A 22023-nucleotide genomic window follows, 5' to 3' on the forward strand; every position below is an offset into this window, starting at 1 on the left:
TCTTTATTTATCTATAGCTTCTTTCTCAATCACTTCGCGGTTGCAACTCACAGCCAAACCAATTTGTCTAAGTCAAACGCGACCAAGTTAAACTATGATTCTTCATAATTCTTGCCTTATTAATTAATTAATTAATTATTAACTAATAAATCATCAATTAATTAATTATTAACGAATTAATTATTAACGAATTAATTATTAACGAATTAATTATTAAATAATTAATTATTAACTAATTAATTATTAAATAATTAATTATTAACTAATTAATTATTAACGAATTAATTATTAAATAATTAATTATTAACTAATTAATTATTTATTAATTAATTTCTAACTAATTAATTATTTATTAATTAATTTTTAACTAATTATTAATTAATTAGTTATTGACTAATTATTAATTAATTTTTAACTAGTTATTAATTAATTAGTTGTTAACTAATTATTAATTAATTAGTTATTAACTAATTATTAATTAACAAAATATTCTTTTTTCCCGAATTTCCTCGGGGAGTAAATGGTAACTCAGAATATTTTTTACCAACAGCATATTTCTTCTTCTTATTTTGAATCTCACAACTTTCCACACTTGAACTAGCCTAGTACCACAATATATCACAAGTTGTCGCTCTTAAACTTCCTGACAAGGTCTTACCCGATCAATAGCTTCAACTCCGTTGTTTCTCTTACAATTTTTTCCTTTCAATCTTAAGAAAAAGAGGCGCAATGGTAAATTTTATTTAATTATTCTTTTCTTCATTTAGGCAGATTTTATGAATCACAATTATACAACTACGTCATTAACATATTACGTCGGCTTATGTATTTTTTTCCTTGTAAGTTTAAAAATATTTTCATTAATTTATTGCAAGTACTTAGACAAATGTTACGCAGTCGCCTAGAAGTGGGCTACTCTTATTTATATCAATTTATCATTTCGGTATCTTTTTTCGTTAATTATTTAAGATCTTCTTTCGTTAGATGGTCACAGCCTCAGCGCGCGTTCCTCTTGTTCCACGCTATTTTTTTTTTTTTTTTTTCATACAGCTATTATTGTTTCACCCTCAATATATCGTCGTTATTAATCAATAATCACATTACAATATAATTTCGGCAATTAAATATTAAACGTAATAAGCACTTTCGACTCAATTAAATAAAATCAGCCTTAAATTTTTTTTTAATATTTAATCTTCATTTATTTTCTTAATAAATTAATTCAATTTTATTAAAATTTTTGAGGCTAATTTTTATTCCAAATTTAATTTAATAAAATTAAAAAATAAATTATATATTTTATCTTCATTTATTTATTTAATAATTTAATTCAATTTTATTAAAATTTTTGAGGCTAATTTTTATTTAAAATTTAAAAATAAATTTAAAGTTTTGCCATCAAAAAACCCAATTGCAACTTTGAGAAGATATTTTAAACAATTTAAAATTTATAAAAAAAAAAAAATAAACTTTCTTTTAGAAAATAAAAAATTAATAAAGAATTTAATGTGTGTCTATTTTTATTCCACGATTTTTTTTACTGTTCTTTAATATCAAATTATTTTCTAAAAAATTCAGTGAAGCTATATGTGTATAATTTTGATAATGAAACTCGAATAGTTAATAATTGGATTGAACTGTAAATATAGAGTACGAAAGTGCGCGAATAAAATTATCCAGTAGATAAAAAATACGAGCTAGTTTCAGCTTGTTTCAAAGTCGCTTCTAAGGTATGATGAATGGTATGAAGATGTACAAAACCTTCAAGTGCTGGAACAGTTGACGGTTCAACGAACAATAATTCCTGGTGATGCAAGTAATTGCGATGATGATGATGACGATTGATGTCTTGGAACTCCTCGGGGCCAAAGCACCGACGATTTAAGTGGTGCAGAGGGTGCGAGAGGACGCGGCGTAGCAGAAGGGTGGGCTGCACCCTACGCGCACCCCTTACCTCCTCTCACTTGTCTTCAGAGTCACCACGTGGCGATGTATCTGTATCTTGCCTCTCACTAGAACAATTTTAAATAACCATTTTTTTAGATTAATTTTTCAATTTTATTATTGATGATAAATCACAAAAAATTTCCAGCGCTGTAGAAAATTTTTATGTAAAAAATTCGATAATTTTGTTATTGAATATTTTTTAGTTGGAATTTTAATATTTAAAAGATAAAAATCTGTGAAAATAATAGAATTTTTATTCAAATCACTGTTATTTATTAACTATTGACGTTTTTAAAGATATAAGCTCATCCCGATGTTACAATCATTAAGAGCTTTCATTTGAGTACCCACATGCATTTTTGATATATTTTTCATATATACATATATATAATATATATAAATATATAAAATATATGAAAAATTGATGTGGGTACTTAAATGAAAGGTCTTGATGAGCGTAACATCAGGATGAGCTTATATATTTAAAAACGTCAATAGTTCACAAGATACAAAGTCGTTTCTTAATTATATTAAATTGCACTGTACTTTCTTAACTATTGACGTTTTTAAAGTTATAAGCTCATCCCGACGTTACACTCATCAAGAGCTTTCATTTGAGTACCCACATGCATTTTTATATATTTTTCATATATACATATACATAATATATATAAATATATGAAAAATTGATGTGGGTACTCAAATGAAAGGTCTTGATGAGTGTAACATCGGGATGAGCTTATATCTTTAAAAATGTCAATAGTTAACAAAATAAAAGATCATTTCTTAATTATGTATCTAGAAATAGAGCATTTTCGAATGCAGCCTAAATACTTATCACAATAAATTAACTATCGGTAAAAATGAAATGAAACCTTGAAAAGGCACAAATTCAAGTTAAAATCTTTGCAATGATACTAAATTTCACAAAAAAAAAAAAACCAATTTTATCATATGACTATCTTGGAATTAAAAAAATTTTTAAATAGTTTTAAATATAAAAATGACGATAAATAACTATCTAATTTAATTTAATAAAATAAAATAAAAATCAATACTCAAGTACATAATCATAATTCATTTTACATTAATAATTAACTTAGTACTCTATCAGTGTCGATCCTTGGTGCTTATGTTCACAGCTTTGTCCATTATCCGACGTACCGTGTCGACCTGACATATAAGCGATATGAGTTAACATTAAGCACCACTACGCCAAAGTTTACTGCAACGCTTTGAAATGGATAATAATAATAAGCAGTAAACTTTTAACAAAATCTTTTTATATAATTATTGATTTTCCAATAAAATAATTAAATATCAATTTAGCGAATTCAATTGAGCTCTTCCCAAAACGTAATGCCCGATAAGCCCCCTCGATTACCGATAGCTTGCAAAATTCACTAGGGCTTTCCATTAGCCTCGCCGTTTAATGGATCTAAACTATTTACAGATTTACGCGTACATGTATGGAGTTCATATCAAGCTCGCATTACATTTAAAATGATCAAAATAACTCAAGAGGCCTCAAAACGCCGACATTTGATGGAAATTTAATAACAATTTATTGAACAGTTTAAATTGCATTTACTAATTTAGATATCTATATCCTGACCTACGCTCTTTATTTTGTAGTGAAATTTATTAACAATTGATCATTGCAATTGATCTTTTAATTTAATTGATCAATTCAAGAATTTTTCTCTTGATTAAAGTTTTTTTTTCTGGCTAAAAAAATTTTTCATCTTTATTTTTTTGAAAAAAAGAACAATTTAAAAGATTGAAAATAAAATTTTTTAGTTCTAGTAACTGTTCTCAATGCGAGTTTTTAATTAATTAAAAATTACTTGAATAGGGTAATAAAATGAACATACTTCAGTTACTCAGTACTGTTTTAAATTGAGTACACTACTCATAACTGGTAAGTTAGCTGCACAGAGTCATAAACCGTCGCTAGCGAGTACATTTTATGGTGCCAACCCGAGTGTTTATGGCACAGTGCCATTTTGAGGAGTCCATTAGCGCACTTTCAATGAAGCTATTTTATCTATCAAACAGAAAGAGCACAAGATGCCACTCTGTGTAGAAAATAAAGTTACTATTGGTTAACCAACCAAAAAGTAATTGAGTTTTCAAGGACTAGAAGTCTTTTTTTTTTTTTTTATATGATTGTATCGCTATCAATACTACTTTTAATGGATTGGTCAATCGTGTCGAATTTGAAGATAAGATTTAAAAAAAGTTTTTTGGTAAGTTTCAAAGTATTTAAGTTGAATTTCAAACCTTACACAGAAAAAAATGTTCTTGAATCAAGTGTATAATTTTGAAGAACTCAATCTTCTTGATTTGAGTAGAAAAATTTTTGAACTGAATAAATTTTTCTTGGTTTAAGGAAATTTTACTTGATTCAAGAATTTTTGGTCTTGATTCAAGACAATGAAACTCTTGAAAATTATTTTCTTGGTTCAAAAATTTTTCTCTTGAATCAAGTTAATTTTTTTTTTCACTGTAAAACTTTAAAGTTTGCCAAAATTTTACAAATTTCATTAAATTTGCGGCTGATTTTATTTATTTATTTATTGCATATAACAATCAAATATTTCAAGTGATATTTGAATTTAAATTTGAATTTAATATAAATATAAATATAAAAAGTTTGGAAAATCCAAAAGTGCACGCCTCATAACGCTCATTCATTTTTTAAGAAAAAAATTAATTGTGTAATTGATTTAAAAAAAAAAAATTATAATTAAGTAATTTCTTACAGAGTATTTTTTATTTTTTTTTTTTAAATATCGGCGCTCTTTTTTCTTGTCATATACGCACGCAGTTTAAAAAAATCTAGCTTGATCAAGTGGCGCCATAGTTTTCACGTGACAAATCAGAAAAGTTCGTTTGGCTTTGTACGGTTGTATCGTAGTGAATTTTAATAAAAATTCAATTAAAAAAAAAAATACGTAAACTAGGCCACTGATATGAAATACGGACCCAGTTCATCGAATTCTTAAACTAATAAAAAAGGTCCGGTCTTGAAATATCAATTTGTTCGGGAGTAATCGTTGGTACATCCGAAATGGGGTGACATCCGGACGTCCACGTAAAATTTTTTTCAAAATAGCATCATGAAATGATTTTAGAAAGTAAAAGATGGTTTAATTTAAGTGTTTTTTCGGTGTACATCTACTTATATCATTGTATAAGTATAATATGGTTGTGATAGAGGCATTTAAAGATCACAAAATTGCTTGACCTTGACGAGTCGAGTATAAAGCACAACCTCACGCGCTTCGCGCTATGAGGCGTGCAATAATGAGAATGAGGCCAAAAATAAAAATGAAATAAAATAAAATAGATGATATTGTGAATTTATTAGTTATTTAGTATTATTTTTTTGATCTTGGTCATTTTTGATCTTTGATCATTTTAAATGATTTATCGATCGATCCAGATATTTTAAATTTATAAAATCAATATTATTGACGGATTATATTTAGATAAATACATTTCTCTCAACTATGCTAAGCGGTCAGACATCCATAAGGATTGGGTCGAATACGATTTTAGTGATTCTAATTGTATTTTCGCTAGTGGTCGATACTCGCAATCCGCAACAACTTGGATGTGCTAACCGCAAATTACATGCTCATGACTGATTGATTGAAGTGCGGTTGGATATAATATTTAAACTACTAACCATCAGTTTCTGTTTAGTGAAAAAATTTAATTTTTCAACTAGATATATGTACTGATATTTGGAAAAAAAATTAAAATTTGAAATTGATATTTTCTAGAAATCTGTTCACATAGAAGAAAAAATAAAGGGATTAAAAATTAATGCTCGCAATTAGCTTTGAGATTCTCTCCGGGCTCTGTTCATAATCTTTTAAAGTTTAAAACTGAGAGCACGAAAGCGGATCAGAGTACAAATGAAGCTTAGACTTACTGCTAACTATCGCAAGACACGCTATGGTCATATAAACTTGGATGATTAATTTGATACTTATGAGGGTTAGTAACCTATGTTTAAACTACGGGTCTATGAGGAACAAACATGGGAATAATAAATATATCTATGTAGTAAAGCCGATAAGAAATATAGCAAAAATGATTAATTGAGAGATTTATTTTTTATTTTAATTTTTAACACTTAAAAATGCGAATTTTAAATTGATTTAATTTTCTGATAAAAAAAATGGACTTGACAAAAATTCTTGATTTGAAAATTAATTTTTATTAAATAAAATTTCATTAAAATTTAGAATTTTCCAATTTGAATAAAAATAATAATATTCTTGTTTCAAGAATTTTTCTCTTGAATTAAGTTAATTTTTTTGTCTGTAAGTTAATCTCAGTTGAAAAATATTAAGTACTATAAATAAAATAAATATTTTGCATAATTTATTTCAAAGTAAAATGAATAATATTTTAATGTATAATATTAACATGTTTGCCATCAGATTTTTTAAAAATTTTTGTCTTTTTATTTCTAGCATATTTCTTATAAAGTCTCCGTTGTACCGAGTAATGACTCAGGAAGCCGCCAACCGTGATATTTGCCTGGAGTCGTTTTTCAAGTCGAGTAATAACGCCCCCTGTGTAATTTCAACTTGGCTTAAAAGATACCTGTCTTCTCTATCTATCTCTAAAATTCATATCTTCTCATCAAAATTATTTTTTTCTCATAGAATTGTTCATTGAAAAAATGATAGCACATAAATTATTATTAAAAATGATATATAATACTGATTATATACCCTATCAACATAATGTGTGGAATTTATGTGATCTTGTAAGGATTTAGATAAGGAAACATACAATATAATAATACAAAAAATAAATCTGCGAATGACCATATTAAAAAGCCTTTTTTCAATTCTATGTAAAATTAAATTAAATAACCATAAAAAAAATTTTACAGATTAAAACATTTCAATTAAAAAAGTTTTTAATTTTCAAAGATCTGACTTATTAAAAAATTCATAACGATAATCAAATAAATTGTTAGCATAATATATAACCCAGTAGAAATTCAAGTTAATTTTTATCGGTAAATATTTTTTTTTAATTACTTATTCGTGATTTCGCAAACTTTGTAAAGTTTTAAACAAGAAAAAAAAATCAATGAAGCTCTTCTACGACTGCGATGATCAGCATACGATTTATTTGACTTGAAAAACAGTTTTTGCAACAGAAAAAAAGTTATAAATTTTCGATGCAAATAAAAATAAAAAATATTGATTTTTCTGCTAACAAAATTACTTAAAAAAAAATTACTATTAAATTACTATGCCAAATTTTGCTACTGCGACCTTGTAAAATTGTAAACGTTCTCAGTTTAGAGACTTTCAAAATTAAATTATTTGATTTTCTTTTAAGTAATGAATAGTTAAAAATTAGTATGCTGGAAAATAATATAATAACGTGATGTACATAATAATATGATATACATTTCTTTTTTTTAAATGCAATCTGTTTTATATATTTTAGTAATACTCCAAAATTTACTGTACTTATTTAAACATTAGCCATAATTTATAGCTAAATTTGTCATTAAAGAAAAATTTGGGAACTGGGGAAATAAAGGATAAAGGGGGGAGAGGGACCTTACTCAGTAGGATTTTTTTTTTTTTTTTTTTTTTTTTTTTCGGTAACCGAAAAAATAATTCTGACAGCCCAGACCGGGACTCGAACCCGGATCATTTGGTTACGCGCCAAAGGCTCTACCAGTTAAGCTATCCGAGACATTGTCCGTAACTACCATTCAATAATGGTTTGTATTCTCTTAGCTTTATATCATTTATATATTTATATACAATGTATTATTGTGGTATACACAATTTGCCATCCGGCTTATCGCCTTGGCATTAAAACTAGATAAATAAATATTAATTACAAAGAAGGGAATTATTATTTGAAATTTTATAAATAAGCTTAGACAAGATATCAAGTTGTTTTCTCAGTTAAATCAAAGCCTAAATTAAAAATAATAAATTGAAATTGAACTGATGAATATTAAAATAAATAATTTTAATTAATAATGTATATTGTTACTTTGTATTGTATATTATTAAAAATTTAATTTTGTATTTGCCATCTAGTCATTATCGCTTTGGCATAATTAATAAATAGTTATCTAATGAAAATATTTAAAAGTTTGTCAGTCAAAATTTGAGCTTGAGAATTTTTAATCAAGTAATTTATTGAGACAAGAAAATATGATACGAATTAAAGTACCTTTTTTTTTTCTCAATTTACTAAATTATTTTCTAAAAGGTTTGTAAATGTGAAACTTGATACTATACAAAGATCCTTTTTGCCGCAATATCTCTAAGTTAGCCCTTCTGAAGTGATCAGCTATCACCGTTCAATCAACTTTTGATAAAAAACATCTTTGATTACTTTCAAAGTACACTTCTTCGCTATGAAATTTATTTTTAAAAATATTATTGCATGCTTTAAGGAAAATTATATGATAATATTTAATATTTAAGAACAGTTACTGCTGCTAAATCGATATTAAATTAAAGATAAATAAAAATAACTCACATTTTGATTTTGAAATAATAGAAAATGAAAATTATATTAGTAACTTATATCATCTCACCATATGTACCGAATTGACTTCATTTTTAGAGCCGTTGAATTTTCTTTACACTTATAGGCCAATACTTGTTTTACACTGCTTACATCTACTGACGGAAACCTTGATGTTACATAAGCTGAAATTGAAACAAAAATAAAGAACATTAATTTTTGGATAGCTAAGACATCAATTCAGTTTTAAATAAAAGAAAATCATAGTTATAATGATGTATAAAAAATTTGTTTTACAATTAATTGCTTAAAATTGTTTTTTACTCATCAAATACTTTAAAATATTAGTTAACATATTATAAGTTAACAAGTTTGTCTAAATTATACCCGTCGAAACCTTTTAGTTTCACAATAGAACAACATAATAATGCAAAGATGAAATAATTAACGCACAAACTTTATTAAAACTAATAGATAATTAAAAACTTTCAACCAGAATTATAATAGCGGAAAATTTAATTAAATTTGATTGACTTCATAATTCACAATTATTTAAATAAATTTTAAAAAACAATTTTATGTTATAAATTTAAAAAAATTATTTTATGTTAAAAATTAAAAAAAAAAAACAATTTTATCTTAAAAATTAAAAAAAGCAATTTTATGTTAAAAATTAAAAAAAAAAAAAAAGAATTTTAAGTTAAAAATTAAAAAAATCAATTTTATGTTAGAAATTGAAAAAAATAATTTTATGTTAAAAATTCATCAATATTGATTTTATAAATGATAAAAAAAAATTTTACAATTCTAACCATGTCTCAATAATTGGTGCCTTTACCCCAAATTCTAAAAAGCTATTTTTGTTTTTAAAATTGACAGTACTCTAAATAAATTCCCTACGCGTAATCGCAGGTCTATCCTTTCTTTTTATTAAAGTTGATAGTGAGTCCATGCTCGTACTTTAAAATCCTCATAAAAAAATCATCACTTGCTGGTACGAATGATAATTTTAATGGAAGTTAGCTTTTTGTACGCACATATGAAGTTATTATATGTTGTAAAGTCATATTGTGAAGTAATGTGTTAGTTATAACGGCTCAGATCCGGCGGTAATTAGTTTTAGTCCATAAACATTTATCAGTAGATATAATCGTACCGCTATTATACCTTACGGTTTCTAACTCGACAGAAACATATCAATAAAATGGATCTACATGACTATGAAAACAATACTTCTGGGGAATCACAACAATCTAATGGTATAGCAAACCCGATAACAACACGAAATATTGCTGCGGTAGCTATTTTTTTAGATTACTGTATCACTCGCACTGGGCGTTACTATTAAAACTATCTATCTGTACACAGAAAATTTAAGTTAAAAACTACTCGGCGATTTAAAGTGAAACTGGGCCATTTGGTTCACAACAAAAGAAGAAGAAATAAGAATTGCAAGACTATTTTTGTTCCTATTTATACTTTTTTTATGAAAAGATATTTTTAACTGCATACAATTTAGCTTGTAATTAAATAAAATTAAATAATGAAATAATAGAAAACTCCTTAATCAAATTGACGCGCAATATTTTAAATTTCTTCCGACTAAATTAATTTTTGCGCCAAAAAAAATTAAATTAATCTAATTATATTTATTTTGATCAACTTCGATTATTTGGAATGAAATTATGCAGATTTTTATTTTTTTTTTTTTTAAATAGTAAAGCGTTTCAGGATCATTCATTAATATACGAAGAACGTTAAAAGTTTCTTTCGGTAAGTAAATAAAAACTTATAAAAGTCTTTGAAATATTGTTTGTATACTTTGCTAATGTTTTTATATCATATAAAACTTTTAGTGACTTATTTCCTATTAAAAAGATATTTTTATGACAACATTAATAAAAATTGAAGGAAAAGTAATAGTTGATCATGATGAAAATATTTGTTAGTTTCCTGAAATCAAAATTAATTGTAACTTAGTGTTGCTCTCTTATGATTTACTTTTAGTGTTTGCAATATTATATTTCAAGTTTGAATTATGTATTATCGCAAACATATATTTTTAAATCTAATATAGATATATTTTTTCTTGAACTTAATTAACAAATAACAAAATAGTAAATATCATTTTAACTATCCTATAAGTCAGTTGTAATGACACTTGACAAACAGATATTGAATTTTATTTTATCTTATTCATTTATTAATTTTAGAGGAATCTAAGCAAGTTATTAATATACTGTAATTTGAGAAAATGTTTGAGATTATGGATATGCACATAGTAAAAAATAATGTGTAAAATCAACACAATTTCTGTGTTAAATACCGTCCACACAATATTTTTTACTGAGCAGTTTTATTCTATTACATTTATTGACTTTGTAAAAACTAAACGAGGATGCTAAAAATAAGGTCCAATTTTTCAATCCAGGATAAAAGTTTTATTATTGCTAATATATTTATATATATGTATGAAATACATAGATATATTTTATCATTGGATAAAATTTTATCCTGGATTGAAAAACTGGCCCTAACTATTGTTATTTTTATTTAATTCTATTTTATACTTCAAATATTTATATTAACATCTTGATTTATTGTCCAAATTCCCAAGATTAAGTTATTTGAAATATTTATTAACAAAAATACTTCATTAATTCCAGATAAATCTTGCAGAGCCGTAAATTTTCATCAACGTCGAAAGATTATTGTTCTCCATTAATAAAATGATTGATGAATGTTTACTAGATTTTCGGCTGCCAAAAGCTTGGAAGAACTACCTAAATTGGTTGATTCATTTAGAAGATAAAGCGGGCGTAAATCGTTCACACACTGATGTCTATGATATATTCACACATTGTGACGGGCTCTCAAACTCTTTTCAAGTTTGACGAGATAGCTATTCTAATAATGGAACACCAAAAAGTTGTACGTTTCATGAATAAAAAATTCCGAAACATTCTTATGGAAATTTTAGTTTTATACCGGCTTAAATATTAGAATTTCATTAAATTATCAAGACACGTATGTTTTACATTCTTATAATCATTTTTATAAAAATACTAGAAATTTGAACTAATAATAAATTGTGGCCCGTTTTTTGCGAGTTTTGACTTTTGACTAACTTCAAGACTTTCATGTATTTTAAAATATAGGAGGAGTTCTTTCATTTCAATTCATTATAAGAAATATTTTTGGGAAAAATTTCAGCAAATTTACTGCTACATTATAAAAAACGTAAGTACTAATGCTTTTACTTTTTTAAAGCTAAATATTTTTTGTGTTTAATGGCTCTGTAAATTTTTAAGTTGAGCCGCTCATACGTCTTTCTGTCCCGAACAATCAGAGTCACAAAAGACATGAAAGAAACAACTTGAGTGCTCTTAAATAGCATTTAACTGTTATTAAGATATATTGTGGAAAGTCTAATCACTGCTATTTATAGGTCAATTATGTTCTACCTGCAATTTTTGTGCCTAGTATTTTATTTTGATAGATAGATAGATAGATATATTATTTATTTGACCATGAGATCGTTATCCCTTGTGGCCATACATAAGAGAAAATTACATTTTTTACATTGGTTTAATACATAGTATTAATTTTAGTACAAATATAGAATATAAATTTAAGTTACATTAAATTAAATTAATTTTAATCCGTTCAGATCAGAAACAACTACATAGTATCTTAATTATTCGATTCTAGACTATGAAAATAGTTGAATGCAGCGCTACGAAATTCATTAAAAGTATCAAGATTTGTAAGATTTGCTGGTAATGTGTTCCAAACGCGTATTGCTGATACTATAAATGACTTATCATAAAAAGCAAGATGGCTAGCTGGAAGCCTTAAATAATCTTGTCGTACATCTCCTCTGCACCACATCGGTTGCAGAAAAATTAATTCATTACGGAATAATTGACATTGATCGAAATTAATAGCTTTGTACAGTATGCATGAGAGAAAGTAGTTTCTTCGCATTTTCAACGTGAGCCACCCGAGTTTATTATAGTAAGGTGTTATGTGCTCAAATCTACTGATTTTAAAAATAAAACGTACACAAGCATTTAACTTGCGTTGTAATTTACACTGCTGCTTTTGAGTGATATTCGTGTAAATTAGAGCACAATAATCAAATATCGGAAAAACAAGTGTAGTAATTAATTTTATCCTTATTTTCTATTAATTATTATCATAAGTTATTTTTAAATTCATTTTATTTGATATAATAAGCTTCAATTCATTAAAAATAATGTAAATCAACTAAGTAGGATAAATTTTAATTTTAATCCAAGAAAATAGGATGTGATATAACTAAATACTATTTTGTTTATCTTTTGACAGAAACAGAAAAATATTTAATAGCATATAATTCAAGAAACTTGAGAAAATATAAAAAAAATAATTGAAAATAATATTAATATGACTTTGAACAAGTAATAAAAGACAGTGTAGAGAAAGATGAGAAATATATCATATATCCAATTAAATTTCGATACTTTATTCACTGTTAAATCAATAAATTTATTTTCAACTATTATTCAATAATATAAGCCAAAAATCTGGAAGCGCATACTTTACTTTTTATCAAAAATTAATTTTTTTTATCTAATCCATTTTTAGTAGATTTCATAAAAATCTAACTATTGCAGCCGTCTTTATGGCGCAACTTTTAAAAAATTTAGCCATAATTTTATAATAAAGTGCACGTGTAACAATATTAAATATAAAAGACTGACATCATTCAATTTTAAGGAACTTTATAATTTAGAATGATTAGATAATATAGTTATAAAACTCAATAGATATGTACTATTGATGAGAATGAGAACAATAATAGGATCAAAGAGGAATATTTAAAAGCTTAAATGTTTCAATGGAAACATGTCATCATAATTTAGTAATTTAGAACGCAAATTTTAAATTTTAAATGGCCTTAAAGAGTTTCAAAATTTTAAAAATCGTAGAAATTAATATTTTGGAAATTTCTTTCGTGGATAAATTTTTAATAAAATAATTTATCGAATTTTTGTAAATTGTATTTTAAAGCCCATTAAACAAGCTTTAATTTTCATGTCATTTTATTTTCCTAGACTAAAAATAACCTATTCTTCTGAAGATATTTGATGAAATTTTACTATTGCAGCCGTTTTCTTGCTAAATTACAGCATAATTATGGTGTCAATATAATTATCACGGCATTGATAAATATTTCCTATATTTTTTTAGCTGTATAACAGCTTCATCATAATTTTTATTCAATAATCATAATATTAATAAGTCATTCTTATAATCATGCGTTAAAATCTAATTGTAATTTTTATTAATAAGTAATTAAATAAAATCTACTTCTATTTCAGCTACTGAATGGCATTTTTTATTTTTATTAGATAAAAATAAGTAAATCTACTTTATAAAAGACTAAATATAAAAAACGATAAAAATAAAATCTAATTATTATAAAATTTTTTTTTATACTGATTTTTTTCTCTTTTATTCATTGAGTCATTCGCTCTATTTTCGTAAAATCACAATCGATGTAAATATCCAGATAGGTAGTATCTCGCACCAAGTACACGTTCATACATATGTAAATAAATACGTAAGCGCGTTGACGTGAGATGAGTCTATTGCAGCGTATTTTCCGCCCTCTGAATTTTCCCACCCTCAATCGCTCCAAATTTTCTCGATGGTATTCATTATTTCTACTTTATTTACTTCTAAACCGAATCACGATTTCGCACTTTTTTCTTCATTTTCCCAGTATCCACTTTCTCTTAATACTTATCTATTCTTGCTCTCCGTTTATTATTGCGTTCGTTCTCGGATTCTAGTCCTGATATCGGCCACCACCTATATCTTACTCTTTTGAATTAATCTTATTTTCTACCTTGTCGGTTGATGCGTTTTCCCTTTTTCTTTATTTTCTAAGGCCGTGAGCTGACAATGCTCCTTTTCGCCGATCCTCACACCATGTCCTTTTCCTGCACTACTGAATTTTTTATTTCCCGTTTTCCTGGACACGGGTATATAAATCTAACCATACGTCTTATCTTACAACCCCATTTTCCAATTAATTTTATTTTTGTAATCTGTCGTCTATTTTTTTATTTAGAAAAAAATCTATTACACAAATTTTATTTGTTTTTTTTTTTTTTTTTTAAATTTTATGTTTAATCAATTATTAACTTGGAAAATAATTTAAGCAAAAATTAAAAAAAAATTTTAAAGAATAATTAATTTAAGGAAAAGTTAAAAAATAAAGAATCTTATTAAAATTTAAACGTAATAATTTCCCGTATAAAAATGAATTAATCAACTAGCAACCTTACTAAATGACTGTCGTGACCAGTGAACTTTCTTAACTATTGACGTTTTTAAAGATATAAGCCCATTCCGATGGTACACTTATTAAGAGCTTTCATTTGAGTACCCACATGCATTTTTATATATTTTTCATATACAGGGTGTCCCAAAAGTCACGGACGCCATTGTAGCATCTGATGAAAAAATAATTCTAAGACGAAAGTCCTTAGCCATTTTCAATTAACCGCATAGATAATTAATTATTAATTAAAAATAACGTCTCTTTATTTGTTAGAGAGAGAGCGCCAGTGTCCAGTAAAGTATGTGCCAAACAAAGACACAACTAACTGTATGACTAACTAGCTTCTATAGCTTCATATAGCTAACGTAGTCACACATATTTACTTACACATTCACACGTGCAAGCGTCTTCGTTGAAACGCACTTGACTTGACACTAGCGCTCTCTCTAACGCATAAAAGGACTTTATTGTAATTTATAATTAATTATCTATTCGTCTTATTAAAAAAAGGCTAAGGACGTTTCGTCTCAGAATGATTTGGTTTATCAGATGCTACAATGGCGTCCGTTACTTCTGGGACACCCTGTATACATATAAATAATATATATAAATATATGAAAAATTGATGTGGGTACTCAAATGAAAGGTCTTCATGAGTGTAACAACGGGATAAGTTTATATCTTTAAAAATGTCATTAGTTCACACGATACAAGATAGTTTCTTAATTATGTTAAATTGCAGTGTACTTTCTTAAATATTGATGTTTTTAAAGATATAAGCTCATTCTGATGTTACACTCATCAAGAGCTTTCATTTGAGTACCCACATGCATTTTTGATATATTTTTCATATATACAAATATATAAAATATATAAATATAGGAAAAATTGATGTGGGTACTCTAATGAAAGGTCTTGATGAGTGTAACATCGGGATGAGCTTATATCTTTAAAAATGTCAATAGTTCATGAGATACAAGGTCGTTTCTTAATTACGTTAAATTGCACTCTACTTTCTTAAATATTGATGTTTTTAAAAATATAAGCTCATCCTGATGTTACACTCATCAAGAGCTTTCATTTGAGTACCCACATCAATTTTTCCTATATTTATATATTTTATATATTTGTATATATGAAAAATATATCAAAAATGCATGTGGGTACTCAAATGAAAGCTCTTGATGAGTGTAACATCGGGATGAGCTTATATCTTTAAAAACATCAATATTTAAGAAAGTAGAGTGCAATTTAACTTAATTAAGAAACGACCTTGTATCTCATGAACTATTGACATTTTTAAAGATATAAGCTCATCCCGATGTTACACTCATCAAGAGCTTTCATTTGAGTACCCACATGCATTTTTGATATATTTTTCATATATATAATATATATAAATATATGAAATATATGAAAAATAGATGTGGGTACTCAAATGAAAGATCTCAATGAGTGTAATCTCGAGGTGAGTTTATATCTTTAAAAATGTCAATAGTTCACAAGATATTTGTTAAATTGCACTTTACTTTCTTAACTATTGACATTTTTAATGATATAAGCTCATCCTGATGTTGCAACCATCAAGAGCTTTCATTTGAGTACCCACATGCATTTTGATATATTTTTCATATATACATATATATAAAATATATAAATATAGGAAAAATTGATGTGGGTACTCAAATGAAAGGTCTTAATGAGTGTAACATCAAGATGAGCTTATATCTTCAAAAATATAAATAGTTCACAAAATACTGGGTAATTTCTTAATTATGTTAAATTGCACTGTACTTTCTTAAATATTTAAAAAAAAAATAAAATATTTTTATAAGATTAAATTAAAATAATATACTTACATATAATAGCCTGAACTTTTGCTCGATCAAGCGCAGGTTTAACTGGTCGTTCAGTAGCTGTTCCAGCTCGACTCCATCTTTGTCCAGTAACAGAACACGTAGCAAGTTCAGTAGGACTAAAAAGTATTGCTGCGAGTCCTCGGGTTAGCTTTCTATAGTCGCTCCACTTGACTGCCTTTAGCTGCTCTTCACAAACTGCAATCCCTTCGCCCAAGTGCACCTGTAACAGATAGCAGAAATATCCCGTCTGTTACATATGTTAAAATCCTCTTTTCATAGATATTATATGACTAGCTTACAGTGCCAGTTCGCTCAAAAATATACACTTGACAATCAGATCATTTTTCATGTCCAAATTGTAAGCCAGACATTTTTCCAAGATAAATAGCCTCTGGTCATAACTATTTAATTTATCGTATTTATTTGCATTTTTAAAATCCTACTAAAATAATAGAGCTTTGGAAGTTACTTTTGTATGTAGTAATTCTATTTATTGTATTGAACTGAATGAGAAGTATTATGAAACTAGAAATAAATCCAAATTTAAAATAAGAAAAACAAAAACAATTATTGCGGAAAAAACAATTGTATATAGAGGTCTACATTGGTATAACAAATTACCATGTGATATAATAAACGAAGAGCAATTAAATATATTTAAAATAGAGCTCAAAAATTATATTATAAATAATGTTGATGGTTTTCAAAATATAAATAGTTATTAAGAATGTATATATATATTTATTGTATTTATTTATTTTGAAGAAATTATTTATGTTTATATATATATATATATATTGTAAAATTGTAAATAGCAAAGCTAACAAACAATAAATATTATTATTATTTATAATTGCAATTATACTTTACTTTGCTAGCGCAAAAGTTTTAAGTTAATTCAATTTGTTTTTATTCTATTTTATCCAGCTCGTCACTGTTTCAAGCAACTCAAATTACAAAATGCTGGTCTGGTACAATCAAGGTTGATGTGAGCTCCAGAATAATTATTTGGATGCAAGGTATCAAGAATTTTGTTTACAAAAAAATAAATTAAGTAAATTTAAATGAAATAATAGCTGTCAAGCACAAAAAATTACAACGTCAAGTTCTGAAATTTGTTTTGCGTAGCTTGAAATATTTATTAGAGTAAATTTAACTCTTAATTGATTTATTTAAAGGCAAAAGTAGGCACTCTTTATTTCTACCCCACTTGACCTACTTTTATTAGAGATTTATTAAAGTAAAACATTTCTTTAAATATAATTTATATTATACTTGTTTGATTTATTCTTCAAAAAAAAAATTTAATTTCAATAAATTCATTAAAATTACAAAAAAAAATTTTTATGGCTTCCAAAAATTAAATCAGTTCATTATAATATTTTTTAAGTTTACTTGAGTAAGTAAAAATTGAGGTAGGAAAATAATTTTTAGCAAATGTTTAATAGCTTTCAGTTGCAGGTCTCTGCTTCTCAAATATATCTTCATAAAAATGAAGAATTTTTTCGCATTAATATTATATATTTAAAACAATTTTTAGACGGATCAAAATTATATTTAATTTAAACAAAAGCCAAAAATTGGAAATAGATTAGGATTAATATTTGAGGAGCTGTTTTTCAAAAGGATATCTTTATTTATTTAAACAGATAATTAAGAAATGACCTTGTATCTCGTGAACTATTGACATTTTTAAAGATATAAGCTCATTTTGTTATTACACTCATCAAGACCTTTCATTTGAGTACCCACATCAATTTTCCATATATTTATGTATATTATATATATGTATATATGAAAAATATATCAAAATGCATGTGGGTACTCAAATGAAAGCTCTTGATGAGTGTAACATCGGGATGAGCTTATCTTTAGGGGATGAGTTATATCTTTAAAAATGTCAATGGTTAAGAAAGTACAGTGCAATTTAACATAATTAAGAAACGACCTTGTATCTTGTGAACTATTGATATTTTTAAAAATATAAGCTCATCCTGATGTTACACTCATCAAGACCTTTCATATGAGTACCCACATCAATTTTTCATATATTTTATATATTTATATATATGTATATATGAAAAATATATCAAAAATTCATGTGGGTACTCAAATGAAAGCTCTTGAAGAGTGTAACATTGGGATGAGCTTATATCTTTAAAAATGTCAATGGTTAAGAAAATATAGTGCAATTTAACATAATTAAGAAATGACCCTGTATTTTGTGAACTATCGATATTTTTGAAAATATAAGCTCATCCTGATGTTACACTCATCAAGAGCTTTCATTTGAGTACCCACATCAATTTTTTCATATATTTATATATATTATATATATGTATGTATGAGAAATATATCAAAAATGCATGTGGGTACTCAAATGAAAGCTCTTGATGAGTGTAATGTCAGGATGAGTTTATATCTTTAGAAATTTCAATAGTTAAGATAGTACAGTGCAATTTAACAAAAATCATTATTTAATATAGCAAAATTTTATTTATTTATATTCAAGTTAATTTTATGTTTCTGTCCAGTTTTTTGTCTCGATTAATCAAAAATGAAAAGATACCCTTCGAAACTCAATTCCTCATTTAGAACAACTATTACAAGTATGAAAATTTAAGTAACTCTTTCAATAAAACCCCCAGGAATAACTCACCACGCCGTCAGGTGATGAGTCTTCAAATCCCCGAAATGCTGGCATTGTTGGTGGCGTTGTGCTCATGTCCAATGGACCAGGTAACCAATCATTTCTTGATGGCGAACCTCCATGAGTTGATGCTAAGTGTCTTCCACTTTTTGTACCAAGCCGTGGCCGGCCACGACGTGCTCTTCTTCCTGAATAAAGTAAACCAAAAATACAATTTATCTTTTTCGTTCTCCATTTATTATTCAGGAAAAAAAAAAATGATGTAAAAATGTTTGAAAAAATTTATTTCTTCCCAAATTTTTGATCCTTACCATTGTCTCACAAGTGATTAAAAAATTTAAACTTTTGGTTACAAACAATTTTGTAAAAAAAAAACTATGCGCACCAGAACCTTCTTAGCATAATTATCCAATATGATACTTAGGTTTATAATAAACAACTGCAATTCTGAGAAATTGAAATTAAGTCAGAAACTAGAACACCTGACAGAAACCAGCTAGTTTCTTCCCTTAGGATTACACTGATCAGTTCCTACCTGTCAACATTCGCACTGGTTTAAAGTTGTTTAGTTTAAACTTGCTAAAGTTAATATGAGTGACATTAAAGGAAAGATATTCCAACCCTTGTTTGTTCTTTTTCTTCTTTTTAATTTAAAATTGCAATTTTACTTGCAAGCAATGTAAACTAAAACTATTTTCGCTTTCAAAATGTTACTTTATATTTACAAATTCGTATGAATTAATTAAACTTAAAATTAATGAAAATATTTTTATTTATTCTAAAATTCGAGAAGCTATTTAGCAATTTAATTTCAATGCATAGTAAAAGCTCGAGCGATTCTCTTCAAATGAATATAGCTTTTAAATTAATGTTACATTACGCTTGGCTGCTTTTATTGCCGGAGCATATTCAATCGATTTAACATTTGCTTTTATCAGTGCGAAATTATTCTAATCGATCAATACTATCGTCAATTTAATCAGTATAATTAAATAAATAAAAAAATATATTTCTTCTTTATTAATTTTATTTTTCAACAAATAATTATTCTAAAATTTATTCAGAAGCGTATTAAATAAGATTTCCAAGTTCCTCTACTGATAGAAATAATGAGAAAAGTTATATATTATATTATATTGAAAAGATGAACTTTTTTGTTTATCTTTCAGTGGGTAAAAAAAACTTTTGGCAAGTTTACTCTATTTTGATCAGTGTAATTTATTATTTATCTTATTTTTATTTCATTTTATTTTTTTAAAGAAATTTTTGCAAGTGAAAATTTTTTTCCTTAATTTTTTGGTACTTTAGCGTAAAATATATCGCCTACCTTTTATCAAAAAAATAAATTATAACACAATATAATAAAAAAACGCCGAAATTGATCCTGGAATCCAACTGAGGTGTTTTTGCAGAGACAATAATATCTATTCTGATACATCATGTTGACAAAACAGCTTATATTTAAGTAGATCATAACATAAGTGTAAGAAAAATTATTTCAGTAGAGAATCAGAAGACAAATAAATATATAATAATCTTTTTTTTTTTTTAATTCTGCTATTTCTCCACCTAGTATGGTATCAGGCGTCTTGATTCTCCGACAAAATATCCCAAAAAGAGAAATAGGGTAGAAGTACTGTTTTTGGCCGACTTAGCACCGTTTTTGGCCAGTTAACATTTAAATTAATTTATAAAAAATTGTAATATTATAACCATATTTTTGTCGAGTTTAAAAAAATTTATATTAAAATAAATTGAGTTTCTAATGGTTTATTAATATAAATTCATTTCTATCGTTCATTTGAACAATAAATGGCCATAAACGGTACAGTGATCACAAATGGTACTTGTGCCCTATCTCCGGACAAAATATCCCCGAGACTAAATATCACACAAAATCCATGATAAAAACATTTGTAGAAATGCCATTAATAAGTGTTAAAATAAAATAGATAATTTTTTTTTAATTTATTGTTTTATTAAAAAATTTAAATATTTAAGATATTTTATTTATTTATTATTCTCGGTACAAAAAAAAATTCTATAGAGGTGCGGATGCACCTGTGCATAGAACGAGTACATATTAAATTATATATTTTATTATCAACAATCACTTAATATAGAAATAGTAACATAGTAATACTTAATCCAGTGCAAGCTAAAAGAATATCAGCCTAACAAGTTTGTAGTTTATATAAATTTTATAAGTAATATTGTTGCAGAAATTATATTAATATCATAATTTTTAACTAATTATCTATTTTTATCCATTCTCTCAGTTTTTTATTTATTAGTTTCTTCTTATCATTCAAAGTTTTCATCTCTGATAGTAATTTATTGTAATATTTTAAAGCTACATAATAAGCACATTGTGTGTAAATTGTTTTAGTTATTTTTGGGAGAGACAGTTGTTTATGTCTTGTACAAGTTATTTTATCATTATAGAGATTTATGCAATCTTGATAATAGAAAGATAAAGCACCGGGGATATTTATTTTGGGAATTTTTGTCGGAGAATCAAGAATCATGGAACTTCTAGTACTTGCAATTATATCTTAGAATTTTAGAATTTTTCATTTTTATCTGTTCCCTTTACCATCATGTAATGTAAAATCACTTGATTAAATTTATTTGATAAATTTAATATTCTATATTTTTTATTGCCGCTTGGCGTTAAATAAAATAAAATAAAAATTATT

The 22023-nt window shown here is 26.2% G+C and overlaps 1 protein-coding gene across 1 annotated transcript in view; it reads right to left on the minus strand.

Annotated features, from left to right (window-relative positions):
* Positions 1-1715: 1715 nt before the first annotated feature.
* Positions 1716-22023, minus strand: part of LOC123265439 (broad-complex core protein isoforms 1/2/3/4/5-like) — a 37986-nt gene continuing 17678 nt past the window's right edge. Inside the window, exons 7-10 of the mRNA XM_044729214.1 lie at positions 19334-19512; positions 16675-16894; positions 8552-8666; positions 1716-2012 (exon numbers count right to left, since the gene is read on the minus strand). Coding sequence (XP_044585149.1) covers positions 1961-2012; positions 8552-8666; positions 16675-16894; positions 19334-19512 — 566 coding nt within the window. The 3' untranslated portion in view covers positions 1716-1960. The remainder of the gene's footprint in view (positions 2013-8551; positions 8667-16674; positions 16895-19333; positions 19513-22023) is intronic.

This window comes from Cotesia glomerata, linkage group LG5 (assembly GCF_020080835.1).
Source record: "Cotesia glomerata isolate CgM1 linkage group LG5, MPM_Cglom_v2.3, whole genome shotgun sequence".
Classification (NCBI taxonomy): Eukaryota; Metazoa; Arthropoda; class Insecta; order Hymenoptera; family Braconidae; genus Cotesia; species Cotesia glomerata.